This window comes from Apiospora phragmitis (assembly GCF_038363925.1).
Source record: "Apiospora phragmitis strain CBS 135458 chromosome Unknown utg000010l:1.0-9815664.0:1.0-9183399.0, whole genome shotgun sequence".
Lineage (NCBI taxonomy): Eukaryota > Fungi > Ascomycota > Sordariomycetes > Amphisphaeriales > Apiosporaceae > Apiospora > Apiospora phragmitis.
The window spans coordinates 3454630-3473331 of record NW_027117409.1 but is presented as its reverse complement, the minus strand read 5'-3'; the positions used below and the strand labels follow the sequence as shown (position 1 = coordinate 3473331).

The window sequence follows — 18702 nt, the reverse complement described above, 5'->3', positions numbered from 1 at the left end:
CCCAAACAAGATAAGTGGGATTGAGGAGGAGGAGGAGCAAATGGAGGAGCAGAATGAAGAGGAATAAGGATACACATGTCATAAGCTCTCACCTATACACATGCCAAGTCGCCTGCATCTATTGCATTGTATTGCATTGTATTGCATTGTATTGCATTGCATTGCATTGATGTATGCTTTTGTATAATCTACCTACTATATATATATGTAGTAGGTATATATGGTCAGTCAGAAGCAGGATTAACGGCTGCCGGATGTCGCAAGAGAGGATCTGCAGCATCGCTTCCGTCAGGCCCCGTCGCCGTCTTATGGGGAATACCCATGTGCACATCGGCTTTGCACTCCAGAGAGAGATACAGTATGCACGTCGAGAAAGATATCACATCTCATATTCTCCATTCTCTCTCCTTCAGATGAACCCCCAAGCGGGCCGTTTTCGCCTCGTCCTCATCACGTTATGCGAAACCCCTCCGTCCGCCCGCCCCTGTGTGTCCCACTTTGGATCTTAGCAGACATGCAGTGGGCAGCATGACGGCCTTCCTTACTCCCTCCAGGCTCCCCGAGCTGGTAGCCAAAATGAGCTAAGGAGGGAGGGGCTGAGGGGGGCCTCTCACACAAGCTTGTTCGCCTACCTAAACTAAGCGCCGAGGGGGCCCGCCTGGCGTCTAAGTGACATTGTATATAACACCCATTATCACATGAATATGATTAGATTACCCGGACATTTCTCCTCTCATGCGCTCACTAGTAGAGGAGGCGTACGGGGACTTCTCACTAAGCTTCCGACCAGCAAGTAACGTCATGGTAGCGTTCGGAACGGCACCGCACTTATACCCGTGACAAGTGACAGGTTTTAGTGGCGGAGCATAGGGCGGAGCACCGAATAACGACTTGAACTAGTACCCCGGGCCTTTGAACATTAATATTACGACGTACATAGATACATGTGCACACAAATGCTGCCTTTCCTTCGGGACATAGCCACAGACGTAACCAACGACATGTCCCAGCTGTTGGCAAACAGCGGTCACCCAGGTGTGCCCCATGTTTCTCCTAGGCTATTATTGACCAGAGCCTGATAGTATCCAACAACACGAGGGGAAATCCTCTACTACCCTCCAGTCTCCTCCGCCCAACCACTCGTACACGACTACTACAAGAAAGCCAACGCGGCGGCAAACCCCGCCCAGCCGGCGGCGCCTGCGGCCCCCGCGACCACCGTGCCGGCCGCGCTCTTAGGGGGCGTGGGCGACGCCGCGGCGGGGGCCGTGTTGCTGGGCGCGTTGGCCGAAGCCGACTTGGAGGGGCAGCTCACGACGTTGGGGACCTGGACGCCCAGGGTGCCGCAGAAGGTGGAGGCGAACTGGATGGAGGCGTCCTGGTCGGCCTTGTTGCAAGCGTCGGACACGCAGCAGGAGATGCCGTCGATGAACTCCTTCTTGGCGCAGATGCACTTGGCGTCGGTGGCGGGGCACCCGCCGATCTGCTGGCCCGACCCGGAGACGAAGTTGTTCAGGCAGCCTTTCTGTGGAAGTGCACGTGGTCAGTCCGTCAGTCATGTTAGGCCGTTGCTCGATTCATGCCAGCTCAAAGCTAAAAGAGTAATAACTGCCGTCGGTTCGTCGTTCATCTTTGATTTTATGATTGAGGCAGGTACGAGATCGAACACGAAGGGAATGAAGGGGCGGGCTTACCGAACATTCGGGCAGGGAGCCGAGTCCTGATTGCTGGGCGGCCGCTAGGCCCGCGAAGGCGGCAATACTGACGGTGGTGACCTTCATAGCTGCTACTGTTATGCGGTATCACAGCACTGGTATGTGTTAGATTGTCGCAGTTTGTTCGGTCAGAGGCTGAGAGAGTGTGTATTAAATAAATGGATGAGATCACAGGCAGTCGAACAGCCGAGGAGAGGAAGGGAAAAGTAGAACGATGACGGCTACGACGTACGAGGAGAGGAGGAAGTCGGTCCAGATCGACCTATTGCTCTTATTATCCTCTCCTCTTCAACTGTCGACTCCAACGACCAATAATGTGATTGGCAGGCCAGCCCGCCAAGCTGCCGGCTCCAACTTGCATGTCAGGGACTCAGGGGAGCGGGTTAAGGCTAATTGGGCGCCAACCCGCTCAGGAATCCGTGCAAATGGCATTGATGGATGCTTCAATTCTTTTTCTTCTTTTTTTCTTCTTGCAAAGGGGCGGATTATGCCGTCAATATTCCATCCCAATCAATCAGAGTTTCTCTACGGTTTGCTCCAAGCAGGATATGTTCAATGTTAGATTACCTAACCCTAGAGGACAAGGCTGGCCCTGGCATAACATGGCAGGTACTCGCACTAAACCTACTCGTACTACTCGTACTACTCGAGCTACCGCTGCTCCCCCAGATCTTTGCGCAAGGAAAGTGGGACCTCTGGCCGACCTGGGCCTACCACATCGCAGCATCCAAGGGATGTTCCCGCATTTTAGACTTGAACGTAAGTCAAGTGCGGTTTGGCCTAGCGCGTCCCCTCTGGACGGGTGAGGTGGTAGTCGTAAGTGGTGTAAGCTGAGTACGACGTATGGTATGTGTGCGACGTCGAATGGCAATAACCTTACCCAAGGCTGATGGCCGTACGATGGTCAACTCATTCCGAGATCCTGCAGAAATACTTAACATACGAATACGCGCGTTTTGCTCCAGTTTCTTCATCATCTCTTTCTTCCCCTTTTCACTTCGTTGTGGGAGGATCCGCGGGCTGCGCGGAAAGCACGTGTGGCATGGTACGTAACGAAGTACACATAACAAGTACATTATGTAGTATGGCAGGCAGAAGTAATCGGTCAATCTAATGAAACCAGCCATGGGTCTGGCCTCGTGGCATGAGGGATAGTGTGTGACATTGCTTTCAATAAAACTCAGCTGGGAATGTACATATATCAAACCAGGGAACCCCCCCCCCCAGAACAGCAAACAGCAACACCCGTTATTACTCTCCTAGGGACCCGACCAATGACCTGGAGCTTTCCGATAGGTTAGACCCTTGCCGCTTAGAAACATTCCCCTCATCTGCTGGAAAACGTTATTCTTTTGGTCTCCAACCGCGGCACTGACCCCCCAATGTCTGCTATCGATTGCGTCAACAGCTTCATCCTGTATATTCCGACTACTTATTACAGAGTCGCCGCACGAGCCGTTGGGCGTTGCCGGTAATGTGTTTGTCACGCAGATAATCCAACACGTATTTTGATCTTAAGAAGTGAGGACAACTGGCTTTCAGCATGGGTCTCGGAATTCTTGAGTCCAGGGCCATGGAGCATGTGCCTGGTGAGTTGGTGCCCGCCTCTAACCATATCGAAGCATACTGTTTGTTAAACTAACTCTCGCAAGGCACTACGCGGTACTATGACGACCCAGAACGGCCGCGGACAATCAACACCGCCCCGGAAACGCGGGGCCTCAAATGTGATAAGAATGGCATCATACTCGTGAGTATACCTATCCCCGGCATCTATCTATATATTGGAATCGGTTCCTGATATTTGTGTGTCACTTGGGTATAGCATCCGCAACCGTCTGATGACCCTGACGACCCCTTAAACTGGCCGCTGTGGCAGCGCGATCTCATTACCTTCGTGCTGTCCATGACGGCCATCTTCGCCACGGCGCTCGGCCCCATCCTCGCTGCCAACACGCTGACCCTGTCCGTCTGGTTCAACATGAACTTCACCTACGTCGCCCTACTGACGGGCTACTACCTGCTTGGAGTCGGCTTCGCCGCCATCTTCTTCGTGTCCTCGGGCCGCATCTGGGGCAAGCGGCACCTGTTCATCATCGGCACCATCATCTTGATCTTCTCAAGCGCTTGGGGCGGCGCCGCGGGCAAGAACTACACGAGTCTGCTCTGGGCGCGTATCATCCAGGGCGTCGGCACTGCACCGTTTGAGTCCCTGGTCAACGCGGCTGTTGGTGACTTATACTTTGTGCATGTAAGTTTAGATCGACTATATTCCTATGTGGATGTGGGAAAAGCGGAGGAAGGTCGTCCTGGTACTAACGTATGTGTGCAACAGCAACGAGGTGTGCGCATGGCATTTACCAACTTGGCTGTGTTTGGCGGTGCCTTCTTTACCCCCGTCGTAGTCGGTAAGATCACGCACACTATCGGCTGGTCGTGGACTTTCTACCTCGTGGCCATCTTCACCGCCGTCTCCTTGTTCGGTGTCATCTTCCTTTGCCCCGAGACCTTCTTCGCCGGGACACCCGGCTCAACACGGACATGGCTGCAGACTCGGGGCACGAAAGCACCTCCCAGGATGAACCCGAGAAGGATGCGGGGCCGTACTCCCAGACGACCGCAATCGAGGTTGGCTCTGCGGTGTCGACTGCTTCTTCCCGGCCCAAGAAGCCATACACGGAGTCCCTTGCGCTTTTTGATGGCCGCAAGACGGACGAGAGCTTCTTCAAGCTGCTCTTCCGGCCGTTTCCTCTGTTCGCCCAGCCCGCCTTCCTGTGGGCCTGCCTGATCCAGGGCACCATGATCGGCTGGACCGTCTTCATCGGCGTCATCCTCGCCGCCGTCTTCCTGGGCCCGCCGCGCTGGTGGAGCGAGGTCGAGACGGGCTACGCCTACGTGGGGCCCTTCGTAGGAGCCATCATGGGCTTTGCCATCGCCGGCGGCCTCGCCGACTGGAGCGCCACCTGGCTCACAAAGCGCAATGGCGGCGTCTACGAGCCCGAATTCCGCATCTTCCTCGTCATCCCTCAGTTCATCTTCGGCTGCATGGGCCTCTACGGCTTTGCCATCACCAGCCAGGGCCCTTATCATTATGTCGTGCCCATCATGTTCTTTGCCTGTGAGGTCTGCGGAATGGTCATTGGCGCCGTGGCGAGCTCGCTGTACATTGTTGATGCGTATCGTAAGTTACACAGGATCCCCTTTTTCGTGCTGAGGAATTGTATTTATAGGCCATGAGTATTGATTTTCCAATTGCTAATACTGCGGTGCTATGTATAGGCGATCTGGCTATTGAGGGCTTCACTTGCCTCATCATTTTTAAAAACTTCTTCAGTTTCGGACTCACCTTCAAGGCGTACGACTGGCTGGTGCAGGGTGGTACGGAGCCAGTCTTCTACGCTCTCGCGTCGGTTCAGGTCGTTATTTGTTTGACGAGTATCCCAATGTGTGAGTATTTTCCCCCTCGTGATATTTGACAGCCACCGTCTTTTGCCGAGATTCAAATAAAGAGAACGTGAGTTGCTAATAGCTCCGAATGATTATAGATATCTACGGGAAAAGGAATCGCGCCTTTTTCTATAGGCATGATATCTTGGCCATGACTGGTCTACGTTGATGTCTGATGCAACGCTGACGATGATGACGCAGAGATGACTTTTGATTTCTTGGATAATGTTGTCAAAATGGGAACAATTTACCACGGCCATACAACAAACACACTCGCTACGTGATGGCTTACTACGATATATACTTTGAAGTCTCCTGAAATAGGATCAGATTCCCAGTTCGGTAGCTGCTAATGCTAATAATAACCCTCCAAATGCTGATAATCGTTTGAATAGTGACAGGAACTAGAGAACGTAAATCATTACTCGTAATGTAATTCAAAGCTTAACAACTCGCCTCCAGATTCCCGACTTTTTATTCTCGACTTCTCGCCGAGCTGGAAGCTGCAGCAGAGTCAAGCTTAGCCGAGGCGGGTGGTGGACACGCAATTCTAGGCCTTAGAAGCCCCCGGAACCTCGACCTTGGTAGCCTGAGCCGCCAGTGAGGACTTCTTGACGAGGCGCAGACCCGCCAGGACGTAGACCAGGCCCTCGATGCCCAGGATGACGACAAGCGTGACCAGAGCGCCAATGACACCGGCAACAGCGGTGGAAATGCCGTTGCCGGACTTTGAGGCCGCGGTAGCAGAGCCATTGTCGCCTGAGGAGGCATACTGAGCGCACTGGCCCGTCGAGTTGCCGCAGGCGGTGCACCAGCTCTTCGTGTCGCCGATAGCGAACTTGTTCATCTCGTCGGCGAAGACGGACCAGGGCAGCAGGATCTCGGAACGGCCGAAGAGCGGGTAAGCCACGGGGACGTTCCCGACGGCGCCGGCGGTGCCGTTGGAGAAGAGGAAGCGGACCGAGACGTCATCCTTGGACACAGGCGAAGAGGTGGAGTTGGTGACGAGCTCGAAGGCCATGGACGAGGCGTAGTCGACGATGCCGGTGAAGTCGGCCGACAGCTTCTGCAGCTGCGCCAGACCAAAGAAGGACGAAAAGCTGGCGTAGGCGCCGAACTGGATGTCCAGCGGCGACTTGCTCTTGCTGTCCAGGGTGGATTGAAGCTGCTGCAGGATCTGGCCGGCCAGGACGGAGCCGGCAATGGCGCGGATCGGCTCCGTCTCGTTGTAGGCCAGGTTCCACTCGTGGATATTGGCCAGGTTCTGGACCTCGGCGACGGTCTCCGGCGTGAGGAGGTCCGACGAGGGAATCGTCTTGTTGTGGATCCTGGCCACATTAATCAAGTCAAAGACTGAGGGGGGTTGTTAGTAACTGCTACTAAACGTAACGAACAACGAGGAGCCCCAGATAGGGATAAGAGAGAAACTTTTTAGACTTACTCGTGTAGCCGTTCTTGAAGTTGGCCTCGGCGGCATCGAAAGTGCCGCTAATGACGGGCAGCAGGCTCTGGTAGAAAGCCTTGGAGTCGCTGTACGTCTTCTGGTACTCGCTGGAGGCGAAGTAGTTGTTGGAGCTGACCATGGCGTTGCCGCAGCCGCTGCCGCCCTGGAGCCACTCGTTGTTCTCGGCGTCGGCCCGGGTGCTCGAGGAGCCCGAGGACGATGACGCGGCCTTGACGGGGACGTACTGGTAGCCGCCGAGGGGCGCCTCGACCGAGGTGCCGTTGGCGAGCTCCTGGGCCGAGAGGCGGCCGACGGGCGGGTAGAGGCCCTGCACGAAGACCTGGGCCGAGTTGTGCAGGACGGCGTCGTCGGGCACCGTGACGCTGACCTGGGACTGCACGGCGATGTCGTGGCTCAACCCCGCGATGGGCGAGCTGGCGTCCGAGGCGATGTACCGGTTACGGTAGTAGGTGCCAGACAGAAGGACCTCCTCAGCACCCAGAGAGGTCAGGTTGGCCGGCGGGTAAGACTTGGGCGTGCGGTCTCCGTGGCGGTGGAAAATGTAGACACCCAGCACCGTCTCGCTCTGCGCGAGCGGCAGAGAGGCCAAGGCCATCAGAGTGAGCTTCAATGCCATGGTGGAAATGGGCGACAAACTGCGACGGTCCAAGTTCTGATGCTTGAGTGAGTATCTACAAAAACTCAACCGGTGGTGGTGATAGCGGGCGATGAACAACTAATGCCAATTTTCGACCCGACTCGATTAAATAATAGAATCCACGATGGCTACTAATCAGATCGAGTTCTGTATCTCCGCAAGAGACCACCGAGACCCCCCAGTTCTTTCGCTGATAAGCAATATATTATATAACTTGCATCTGCACCAGTAAAAATTCGACCGACCCCGCGACCAAGGCCATTCCTCTACTGCACCGCACCAATCGAGAGCTGTTGCACGCAGGATCCCGCTCGGGATCGGTCTCGAGCGATAACGGACTCGGTGGAGGTGGGCGCTCTTGTGGAAAAGCTTGAATGGATAGGCCTGCATGGTAACGAGGCCTCTGCCAATGGGATGCGACTCGACGAATCCACACAGAGTCCCGACTTCTCGATCTCGTTAGCCCAGCAAGCCGGCGGAGGCCTATAAGTGGGGGAGGTGCTTGTCGACCTTGTCGGTTCACGTCACCACTCGCCGTATACTATCCAAGCTCGGCCTTTATATGCGGTGTTATTCAGCCAGAAAACCCGATTCTCGTCAAGGCAACAATTTTGCTACGTCCAAGATGCCGACGAATCACCGGGTGGTGAACATGTCCTGCATCAGCAACAATTTCTTTTGTGATACGTACTCTTGTGCGTCATGAGGCCCTTCTTCGTACAGCGTATGGTGGGTTGTAATAGTAGTTGGGATTGAGTTGGTGTCGGAAGAAATCCCAGCCTCAAGTCACTGTCCCATACAAGTAGGTAGATAGAAGTATGGCCATTTGTCACATCAATATTTCACTCTGCCAAGCAAAAACAGTGCGGCCAAGGTATATCAGAAGCGGACGATAGTAATCCTGCCCTCTGCGTCCTCTCCAACGACCCACCGCTCGTCGCCGTATATTCGCCCTTTGCCCATGAGCTCGGTCCACATCTCGTCGGCGAACCGGGCCTCTGGGTTCTCGTCATCGGCGTCCTCGTTCTCGACACTGATCCGCGGCATGACAAAGACAGACAGTGCCTCGACCATGAAGCACTGCCTGGACACGACCCGGACACCGGCCAGCGCGTCCTTCATGTCGCTGACGGTCAGGTAGGGGAACTCCTCATGTCGCCAGCAAGGTGCGTATCCCGGCCAGGTACTTCTGCTGTACGAGGAAGATGGAAGCATCGAGACGGCCGCATTGTCCGCATGCGCGTCCGCATCGTCGGCAAAGGACAGCCCGGCCGCTGACCCGGACCGAGGGCAGAACGACATGTGGACGTCGCCATCGCCACAGCACTCATCGTACCAGATGGGACCAAACCCGACGAGGGGAAGACCGGTGCAGCGCACGGTATGGTGCCGCGGAGGAAAGATGGACGACTGCGTGCCGGCGAGCCAGCGGTGCTCCTCTTCATGTATGTAGATATTGTCTTCGTCCAGAGCCAGTTCCCGAATAGCCGGGGTGTGCCGTTGGCGAAGGCCTATGGTCTCCAGCTCTCGCCACGTAAGCCGCCGGATAACCGAGGGGCCCAAGTCGGCATCTGGCTTCTTCGTGCCAGTCGGGTCCAGCGAGGGCCGGTAGGCCGAGGGAAACGAGATGTTCCAGACCGCGAGCTGCTCTATTGGGTCATCATCGCCCCAGGGCGAGCGGTGCGGCTGCCATATGTAGAGTGCGTAATGTGTATTGTTGTGCGTAGAGAAGAAGCGGTCCGTCGCGTTCAGTGGGAGACCCAGGAAGTGGATCCTCCACTCGGAGCGAAAGAAGATGTTCCAGGCCGACGAGTCCGAAGACGAGCGCACGATGGCCAACTTCGGGGACCGCGAAGACGACCGGGACTGGGCCCGCTGCACGTCGTACGCCGTGGCAAAGGTCCGGACGACCTCGCGCTCGTTCAGTCGATGGTAGGGTTCCCGCTCACACCATTCGATGATCAAAACGCCACAAGCCAGCCGCACTCGCCTGACGATTTTGTCCGTGTTGTCAAAGGGGACGTGAAATCTCCGCTGCGTCTCTAGGTCGTATGCGACGTACTGCCCGCCGTCGAGGCCGGGGTAGATGAGAAGCCCATCATCCATGCACCAGGTGGGGTCGCTGTACTGGAAGATGGCCTTGTTGTCGTTCCGTCGCAGGATGCGGTCCCACGGCGCGACCCCTCGATGCAAGTCTGGGTGAGTCGTTTCCTGGACCACGTCAATCTTCTCGATGAGGCGCGGCTTGGCCTGTCGGAGATGGTGGTAACGCCGAGCCACCTTGGCGAACACAGCCGCCGCGGACTCTCGCCTGGCACCCGAACCCAGGACCCGGGTTTCCCTGGACCTGGGGAAATGCCACCGTAGCAAAAGTAACGATGCATCTTCGGATGTAAAGGCATCGTGCCAGGCGCGGCTTATGCTGCGACAGGCGACACTGTTCCGGGAGGACAGGTAGGTGATGATGAGCAAAAAGACATCCTGGGGTAAATCCGTGAGGTCTTTTGAAAGGGTAGCAGTAGAACATGAAGCTGCATGCCCATTTCTTGCAGCTATGTCTACTGCCATGATTGTTGGCTGCCTGGCTGTCTCTGTATATGCAACAAACTAGGTCAATTCTGGGCAAGCCGATGAGGTCAGCAGAGGGTGTTGGAGTCGGGAATCGGACATGCCCCGGCACTTATCTTACGACTTACTTACCATGTCTACCTCACTTAGTTGCGCCTACTCAATCCGACAAGCCTCGATGCGTACCGTGATGTATGGACGTATGCAATTCCTTTCATGGAATCCCTGATCAAGATTGGGCTTGTGACACCATTGCGAGATTAGGAGATAACTTCGGATTCAAAGCGTGGTTTAATTGTCAAAAACGTGGTGCATCTTCCAACATCCCATGTGATTGACAAACGCTTACTCAATTGAGAGCCTCACTGGGCAAGATATCGCCACCCCGCGACCGGGTTTCGGAGTATGCATGCAAATATTCTGTATTAGCAACTACTACAATAACAACAATAAAAAAGAGACCGGAAGCAGACCCAAAAATCACGGGTTGGAAACATTTTGATGTACAATTGAGCGCTGCCTACAATTTCCCTACATAGCCCTTTGCTACGGCTAGCTATGTGTAGGCATGGCCACATCGGCCTTTTGTGAGATTGCGTCGCCACTGGACCACATCGCCGTGACCGTCTTCTGCTGCGTGTAGAAGTTGATGCCCGGTCTGCCGTAGAAGGTGTTCGCACCGCCACCCGCAATGCTCTTCTTGTTCCCCGTGAAGGAGAACATGGGCAGTGGCACGGGGATGGGCACATTGATACCAACCTGCCCGGCCTCAATGTTCTTGCGGAACGTCTCGGCTGTCGCGCCGGACTTGGTGAAGATGGCAGTGCCGTTGCCATACTCGTTCTTGTTGATCAGCTCAATGGCGTCGTTCAGGGTCTCTACGTTCAGGCAGACCAGGACTGGGCCAAAGATCTCCTCCGTGTAGCACTTCATGTGAGGCTTGACGTTGGTGATGATAGTAGGACCGACCCAGTTGCCGTTGGGATACTTCTCCGGCTTGAAGTTCCGGCCGTCGAGCAGGACGGTAGCCCCCTCCTCCTCGGCGCTGGAGATGAGAGACTTGATTCTCTGCTCGCTTTTGGGGGAGATCACGGGGCCCAAATCAGTCCCTTCCTCAAAGCCGCCATTGACATGCAGGGCCTTGGCTCGCTCTGCAAGCTCGGGCAGCCACTCCTTTGTTTCCCCCACCATGACCAAGGTGCTCAGAGCCATGCATCTCTGTCCTGCAGCACCAAAAGCAGCTCCAGTAACCGCATTCAAAAAGTGGTTCTTGTTGCAATCTGGGAGGACTGCTGCATGGTTCTTGGCACCCAGGTTCGCCTGGACACGCTTACCGTTGGCAGAGCCTCTGGTGAAGATGTATTCTCCGGCTTTGTTACTACCGACAAAGCTGATCGCCTTGATTTCAGGGGCATCTAGAAGAAAATCCACAGTGTGGTGGGCGCCATGGATGATGCTGATCACGCCAGATGGAAAGCCGGCCTTCTGGGCCAGCTCCGCAAGAATCATTGCGGCACCGGGGTCACGCTCCGAGGGCTTAAGGATCAGGGTGTTGCCAGTAACAGTGGCAATGGGGATACACCACAATGGGATCATAGCGGGGAAATCTAAGAGACACAAGCTTGTTAGCCATACATACTTAAAATACAACTCAATTGAGTCAATAATTGACTTACTGAACGGGCAAATGGCGGCAGTAACTCCCAGTGGCTCTTTGTAAGATCTCGTCTCCATATCCTTGGCGACCTCGAGCACCTCACCCTTGAGGAGCTTCAGGGGCAGCGCAAGCAGCTTCCGCCACCTGCAGTCCCCGCAGAACATCGCCCTTGGCGTCGGCAAACGTCTTGCCCTGCTCGAGGGTGATGCTCGCCGCCAGACGGTCCCAGTTCTCGCGCACCAAGCCGACGAACTTGAACATGATCTGCTGGCGGGCCAGCAGGCTGGTGTTCCGCCACGCCGGGAAGGCCTTCTGGGCGCTGTCGACGGCGGCCCGGAGCTCGGCGTCGGTCGACTGCGGGACGCGGGTCACGAGGTTGTTGGTGGCCGGGTCGTAGAGGTCGATCCACTTGTCCGCCTGCGAGGCCTTGAACTCGTTGTCCACGAACCAGGGCGTGTCCTGCGGCTGGGCGATCTTCTCGTGCGTCTGAGGGAAGCTCGTGGCAGTGGAGGCGAGGGCGCTGTAGGGTCGGATGTGTTGCGCGGTGGCGGCCAACCGCTGCGCTGCTGCGTCTTGAGATGCCATTCGAGCGGGTAATGTCGATTTGGAGGGGGACAGAAGGAGGCGGGGTGCAGCACGGCGGAATGCAGCACGGCGGGTGCTGTTGTTGATACCTCTTGCGATGGGTAATCGCTGCATTATGAAGAGGGAGGAGAGGGAGAAAGGGGATCCCCAGCAAACAACACCAAGTCCGATTTGGATAGGAACCACTGCCAAAAAGCAATAGGCTAACCAAGGAAAAGAATATCTATCTTATATGTAGGTACAATTGCGTAACCGACAACCGATCCTATCGGCCTACAGTAGCCGGTACCTCTCCTATCACGCCAAGGCGCCGCTTTCGGTGCCAACCTCTGCCCAAGATTTGATGGAGGTCGAGTGGGGTAGCTCCCTCACTTGTCCGCTCCCGCTGCAAACCGAGATCTGGGGTAATTGTGAGCCGCGGATAGCAGGCCAGTTATTACCTAACAGGAAGTATGCACGACAGCATAGCTACACCCGGGGCTGGATTGTTATCATGAAGTTAGGTAGCATATAGCAAGCTGATGATTGTTTATCGAGTTTGGTTAGTGTGACTAGTATTATTCTCTTGATGGTTGTTATAAAACCACTGCTGTCGAAATTGAGGTCACTATTTGTGCTTGGATATCGAAGGCATCATCTCCCAGCACACTGTTCCATCGTAGGCACTGACTGGTAGCGTCCTTAAGACCAACGCGACCTTTCGATTCAATCTAAAGGCAGTGACAGGCCTATCCCTTCGGTTTCTGCTTACACGATGCTATCATACGGAGCCTGTCCTGGGCCAAATCTGATCAAAGGGAAACTATACACAGGCTCAGCTATTCGAAGCTGTACTTCAACCATCCACCAAGAGCATTTAGACTCTCCCACCGTACGTTCTCATCAGGGTCTTGCATCAACTCCATGACGCGTGTCTTGAGGCCAAGCTTCTCCAGCTGGTACCTTCTTTCAGGCACTTCTTTGACGAGGTAGCCCACGTCGTTACAAGCAATAGCCAGCACTCCCTTGTCGTTGTCCCAAGGCTTCTTCATGATCTCAGCAAGCTGGCGTGGGATCTCACCCGTCTCGAAGTCGAGAATCTTGCGCGAGTTCTCCGTCCAGAAAGTTTGGTTACGATGAGGAGGCGACCATCGCAGATGGCCCGACCGCACTTCAGCAACATACTCGTCAAGAGTAGTCTTGGTCTTTGTGTATTCCTCCAGCATCTCCTTGAGCCTGTCGAGGTCTTCTTGCAAGTCGGGGTCTATCAAGTGGCGCCCGCTCACGTTCTGCAGGACCCCTGGAAGCCTTGCCAGGACAGCTGTCGGGAGTAACGAGTTCGCGTTGGGGCTGAGCAGGTTGTAAAGAGTAGATGCGAGCAAGCGCGTCGTCTTCTCTTTTGGTGAGAGGCGAAGTAACTGGGTATATAGAAGAATGATATCGTACTCGCTGCAACATATTAGTACTAGATCCCACAGGCAAATAATGTTTCAACTTACTCGTTCATCTCGTCGCCGATATCCTCGGCCTCGAAGCTTAACTGCCACATAACCAACAGGACATGATACAGGAGCTGGAGGCCAACGCCGCCGCCCAATGAGCTCTCAAAGCCACTGCTGCCCCTAAGAGTAGAGCTTCCGCTCCACAGGCTGGCTGATGTGTCGGCACCAATGCCTGCGGCTTTTCTGAGGATCTCGACGAGCGGGGTGACAGTCTCGCTCTTCTGCTTCCAGAATAACTGCCTAGAAGACTGTCCATACAGCAAAGCCGAATATTCGGTTACAGCAATGTCTTGTAGTCCCGCGTCATTTGAGTTTTTGGCCAAGCCGCAAAGGTAGCTCAGGATCAAAGGCAGGGCGTTTTCGGTTGCGATAGATTCGTCTTGTGATCTCGCCATCAGGGTGGTCAGAACGGTCGAGGTCAGTAAGGGAATAGGATCTTCGGAGTTGTTGGAGTGTGCCAGGAGCGGTAGGAAATGCTTGTAAGGGTCTGCATCCTTGAACAAGGCCTTTGCCAGCGAAGGCACAGCTGTACGATGTAGATCAGAATTAGAGAATGGCATGTAGATTTGGCAGTTGCAAAACATGAAAGGGGATGGGGACAATGTAAGAATAGAGGGGAAGGAACGAGGGGAGCTTACCATCAAGCAAATCGCTCAGCAATACTAGAATGTACTGAAGCACCTCAGAGCGCTTGCTTGCCGACTCGAAGACACCTGGTGTGCCATTCCCACCAACGAACAGTATGCGGTAGCCATCCAGATCAGCCTCGACCACTTGCTTTCTCTGCTCCTTTCTGACCTTATCTACAGCTCGGATCTTGGCGAGTTGAGCGTCGGTGACAGTGCCAACACGGACGGCACCTTCCCAAGGTATGGGGCGCTGTCTGATGTTGTTCTGGAGCGAACCGAGGTACGGAGGCGGATCCAGAGACATGATGATGCCTGCAATGGCCTCACACGATCCAATAGCTTAGTTCAGGCGTGTTCAATGAGCACCTTCTCAAGTGGTAGAGCTGAAGTTGGCAGCGAAGAGGGGAGGTTGACTGCGATGGCGCAAAATGAATGGAGGTGGCCTGAGTCAGGCGGGTGGTGCAGTCTGATGTCTGAGGTTTGGTGTCGATGGTGGCTATTCCGACTTGAAGCTCCAACTCCAGCAAGCAAGTACGTCAAGCAGCTGGACCTTGCGGCCTTTTGGAACGCCAGCGTTTTAGTGGGGCTTCGCATCTGAGATCACTTCACTTCAGCGCCATGGCTTATTAGCACATCCACAACCAGGTTGACTACAAATACCTACTCAAATGGTTATTTGTAACTTGAGCTGTATGGCAATTGGTGATACGTCCAGTCAGATCTAGTATATAGATACGTAGCGATTTATTTGTTCTGGTAACAAAAATAGAGATTCGTAGCCGGGGTAATTCGCATGTCGTGTTGTAGTAAAAGAAGAAGAACAGCTTATCTTACGCTGCGAACGTCCCTGATTGCACCTTGCCTTACACACATGCAGGTCTATACCTATGCATGATTATATTTAGTCTAGAATATACGCCCTTTTGGCCAGTAATTAAGTATTGGATGTAAGGAAACTCGATGCAATTTCATCTGCGGTTTCTTTGCTAACCCACTTATAACCCGATCGGCCTTGTTTAGTCCCGGGTAACTCGACTTTCAGCTGGTTTTGGCAGTCTCGATTGCACCGTGAGACCTCATAAGGGAGTATTTTAATTTCGTCATATAGTGAAATCATCCAAAGCTTACGGAGTACAACGAATGTTACCATTCAATTTACTTCCCAAGCAATGGAAGATAGGTAGACCAGTCCTGCACTTAATACCATACTCAGAACTGCCAGGAGCATGTCCAAGTTGTTTTGAGCTTCCCGCTGTATAGCAACCCAGAAATACCTTCCCGAATTCCATCCATTGTTGGGGCGTTGCTGTCTCTCAAGTGACAGGTGACAAACATGCACCAGATCTTGGACCTTCTTTTTTGGGGCAACGGATTAATGCACGTAGGCGGATGGAAATCATTGCACGAAGGACAGGTGATCGCACGTGCGAGTACAGGTAGATGCAATCAAACCTTACGGCATATATGTGTATGTGAGAACTATTCTTTGGTTCACGACATATCGTGAGAGGAAATCTTCCGGCTGCATACTTGACCGTCATCGCACCGAGACTGATACGCAACCGTAGGCTGTAACCTAGGTCATCCAAAATAAAGGTTTGACGTCACCTAAAGCTTAGGTAGAGACGTAAGGTACCAAAAACCTTGGAACATCCGCTCCGTTCCGTGGGACGGATGTGATGAGTATAAGTATGTATATCTAATCCCATCGTGAGTCCGTTACTACCTACCTACGGATAACCTATGGCAGGGCAGCGGTTCCTGAATAATGGATTGTTTCCATAATCTGATCTGCAATGACGGAGCCCCAAGTTACTTTGATGGAGTAGTTAGGGATGACGGCGCATGATTGGAACTGGGAACGGTGAGGCCCAGCAGGCCCAGCTTGGAGATACGAGCTACAGCACTGCACTTAGCAGCCGATCGGTTACACGCTACAGCCAAAACGCTGTCAAAGAGACCCCTGTCTCGCTCTCGAATCGGGTATTAGTTGTCGTCCAGTCAACCATCCCGGTCGCTGTAAGCAAGCCTAGAACTAGAACGATCCCAGATCCTGTCTGCAGCTCTGGTTGCTGCGTGCCAACTCACCTCGCCATCATTACTACCACCTGCTTCCTCCGTCTCGTCCGTTGATGCACCTGTATGCCACCGAGTATCTAACCGAGAGCTTGCCTGGAATCAATTGAAGCAGGAACGGGACCAAAGGAGACAAGAAAAGAGGACAAGTGCTCCTGAAATCATCCGAAGTTGAGAAGAAACAAGACTGACTGGGGCGAATAGAGAAGCACCCCTGCCAATAGCTGTGACCAGCCCCCTCTGTTTTTCTCTGCGAGGACCTGGGAAAGGCGCCTATGACACACCACCATTCAGCGTCGCGAACTGCCCGACCCCGCGACTTTTTGGGCAGACAGCCATAAGAGAAGAGGTTGGGAGAAGAAAAAGCCCCCAATCCGGGCCCAAAAAGACGCAAGTCGTGCATTAGTAGTACCCTGATTAAGACTGATCCTTGATTGTGTCTTTTTTTCCCATCCATCCTGCCATCCCATCCTACTCTACCGATTGTCTTGCTTGTCTTGTCTCGTCTTGCATTTGGCAAGCCTTGTCTTGCATACCTAACCTCCATACTTACTTACACGCCCTACTCAAATCTCACAATTGGCGAGGTCCCCCGTCATCATACCTTGTCACTAACAACCACATTAAGATCACCTGTGCTGAGTGGGAGCTTGCTGGCGATTCGGCCGCGCTTCTCATCTCATTCCTTGTCTTGTCAATTCTCACACCAAGATCCCGTAAAAATCACGGCCTTTGCGACTTGGACGGATAATTGAGACTGGGCGGCTCCGTTACGGAGAGAGCGAGAGCGAGGAGAGTGAGAGGAAGGCCAATCTGTCTCACTGCTCACCCCCCATCGTGGGCACCAACATTCCAGCAAGCCCATTCCGAGCCTGCTAGAGCTCACACCGTCACAATGCGACTCTCATCGCGGCAACCGCGGTCTCTTCCCTCTTCCCTGGTGGCCCTGCTGCTCACCTCCAGCCTGACCGCCGCGTCGCCCTACCCCAAAGATGAGCTCCGAGATCTCGGCTATGGATACATTATGGAGCGCAGTTGCGCATCTTACTGTGGTTCCGACAATCAATACTGCTGCTCGCAAGGCCAGCAGTGCTACACATCCGCCGGCATAGCGGGATGCGCCGCGACCGCAAACGGGGGAGGCGTCAATTTCCACACGACCACGTGGACCGAGACCAAGACATATACTAGCACATGGAGCACCTACGCGCCCGGCGCCACAGAGGGAGCTGGCACGGGTGTCGGCGGCGCCGATTGCGTCCCGAAATCGGGCACAGGGCAGATCGCTTGCGGGCCCATCTGCTGTACCAACCAGCAATACTGTCTGCATAGTGGTCAGTGCATGCCGAACGCCAACGGCGGAGCGTGGACCACCGGCACGACCGTGGGCACGACCGTGGGTGTGGTGACGACGCAGTACTCTGCGCCGTATCGGGTCACCAGTGGCTCGACCGTCTACGATTCCACGGGGACCGCAGCTAGCCAAACCGTCGAACCCACAAGCACCGACGGTGCGGCCGTCAGCACCACTGACAACTCGCTAAGCGGAGGCGCCATTGCTGGTATCGTGGTGGGCACCATCGCCGGCGTAATCTTACTGCTGCTGCTCTGCTTCTTCTGCATCGTCCGCGGCCTGTGGCATTCGCTCTTCGGCGGCAAAAAGAAGGACAGGAAGACCGAAAGGGTCGAGGTCATTGAGGAACGTTATTCTCGCCATGGAAGTGCCGCCGGACGACCCGCTCACCGGACATGGTTTGGCGGCGCTGGCGGTGGTGGCCGCCCAGCCACTGCTACCTCGCGGAGAGAGAAGGAGAAGTCAAGTGGTGCAGGATGGCTCGCCACCGCCGGCGGTGCTGCCCTGTTGCTTCTCGGCCTCCGCCGAGGCGACAAGAAGAAGGAGGAGAAGATGCACAAGCCGCCCAGGAGTAACTGGAGCAGCTCGTACTATACCGACTCGTACACTGCGAGCAGCCCTAGTAAGTTCACACCCCACTAATCGACCGAAATATGAAGAAGAACAAATAACTGACTGCTCAAAATAGGTAGTGCTAGCTCTGACCGCAGGACGCGCAGGTCTCGGCATTCCAGGGGAACGAGGGCATCGCACTCTCGCGTGTCGCGGCATACGAGACGCTCGTAAGCTCGTAGCAGCCCTCAGAACCTTTTGACACATGAGACGTGTGTACACGACATACTTCACCTTCCCTGGACGAAGATTTACTCCTCTCTCCAATAAACACACATACAATACCGATCTGTCTATAATAAGCACTTCCCCCGAATCAGCAAATATCAACACTAGATTACAAACCAACCCCCCTGCTCCCATATCACGTGACACAGATCATGACACCCCGGCGTTCTGGAATTTTTTGTCATCAAGGGGAAGAGGAAGACTGGTTGGTGGTCTTCATGATTTTCCTATTTAAAAGAATTTTTTGG

The 18702-nt window shown here is 54.3% G+C and overlaps 7 protein-coding genes across 7 annotated transcripts; 2 read left to right on the top strand and 5 right to left on the bottom strand.

Annotated features, from left to right (window-relative positions):
* Positions 1–1153: 1153 nt before the first annotated feature.
* Positions 1154–1781, bottom strand: PG994_010852 (uncharacterized protein; the record flags this gene model as incomplete). Its single annotated transcript, XM_066862261.1, has 2 exons — positions 1154–1525; positions 1695–1781. 2 exons carry the CDS (start codon positions 1779–1781, stop codon positions 1154–1156), a joined length of 459 nt encoding a protein of 152 aa, XP_066711371.1.
* Positions 1782–3258: 1477 nt separating this feature from the next.
* Positions 3259–5331, top strand: PG994_010851 (uncharacterized protein; the record flags this gene model as incomplete). The annotated part of the gene is made up of 7 exons (XM_066862260.1): positions 3259–3304; positions 3368–3465; positions 3541–3966; positions 4051–4198; positions 4222–4896; positions 4995–5162; positions 5261–5331. 7 exons carry the CDS (start codon positions 3259–3261, stop codon positions 5329–5331), a joined length of 1632 nt encoding a protein of 543 aa, XP_066711370.1.
* Positions 5332–5712: 381 nt separating this feature from the next.
* PG994_010850 (histidine acid phosphatase) lies at positions 5713–7243 on the bottom strand (the record flags this gene model as incomplete). The annotated part of the gene is made up of 2 exons (XM_066862259.1): positions 5713–6515; positions 6604–7243. 2 exons carry the CDS (start codon positions 7241–7243, stop codon positions 5713–5715), a joined length of 1443 nt encoding a protein of 480 aa, XP_066711369.1.
* Positions 7244–8143: 900 nt separating this feature from the next.
* PG994_010849 (F-box domain protein) lies at positions 8144–9832 on the bottom strand (the record flags this gene model as incomplete). Its single annotated transcript, XM_066862258.1, has 1 exon — positions 8144–9832. One exon carries the CDS (start codon positions 9830–9832, stop codon positions 8144–8146), a length of 1689 nt encoding a protein of 562 aa, XP_066711368.1.
* A 552-nt stretch (positions 9833–10384) lies between these two features.
* PG994_010848 (Methylmalonate-semialdehyde dehydrogenase) lies at positions 10385–12188 on the bottom strand (the record flags this gene model as incomplete). Its single annotated transcript, XM_066862257.1, has 3 exons — positions 10385–11439; positions 11509–11602; positions 11634–12188. 3 exons carry the CDS (start codon positions 12186–12188, stop codon positions 10385–10387), a joined length of 1704 nt encoding a protein of 567 aa, XP_066711367.1.
* A 704-nt stretch (positions 12189–12892) lies between these two features.
* On the bottom strand, positions 12893–14488 carry PG994_010847 (vacuolar ATP synthase subunit H; the record flags this gene model as incomplete). The annotated part of the gene is made up of 3 exons (XM_066862256.1): positions 12893–13502; positions 13553–14081; positions 14194–14488. The coding sequence occupies 3 exons, from the start codon at positions 14486–14488 to the stop codon at positions 12893–12895; spliced, it is 1434 nt and encodes a 477-aa protein (XP_066711366.1).
* A 2667-nt stretch (positions 14489–17155) lies between these two features.
* PG994_010846 (uncharacterized protein) lies at positions 17156–18256 on the top strand (the record flags this gene model as incomplete). The annotated part of the gene is made up of 1 exon (XM_066862255.1): positions 17156–18256. One exon carries the CDS (start codon positions 17156–17158, stop codon positions 18254–18256), a length of 1101 nt encoding a protein of 366 aa, XP_066711365.1.
* Between the last annotated feature and the right edge of the window lie 446 nt (positions 18257–18702).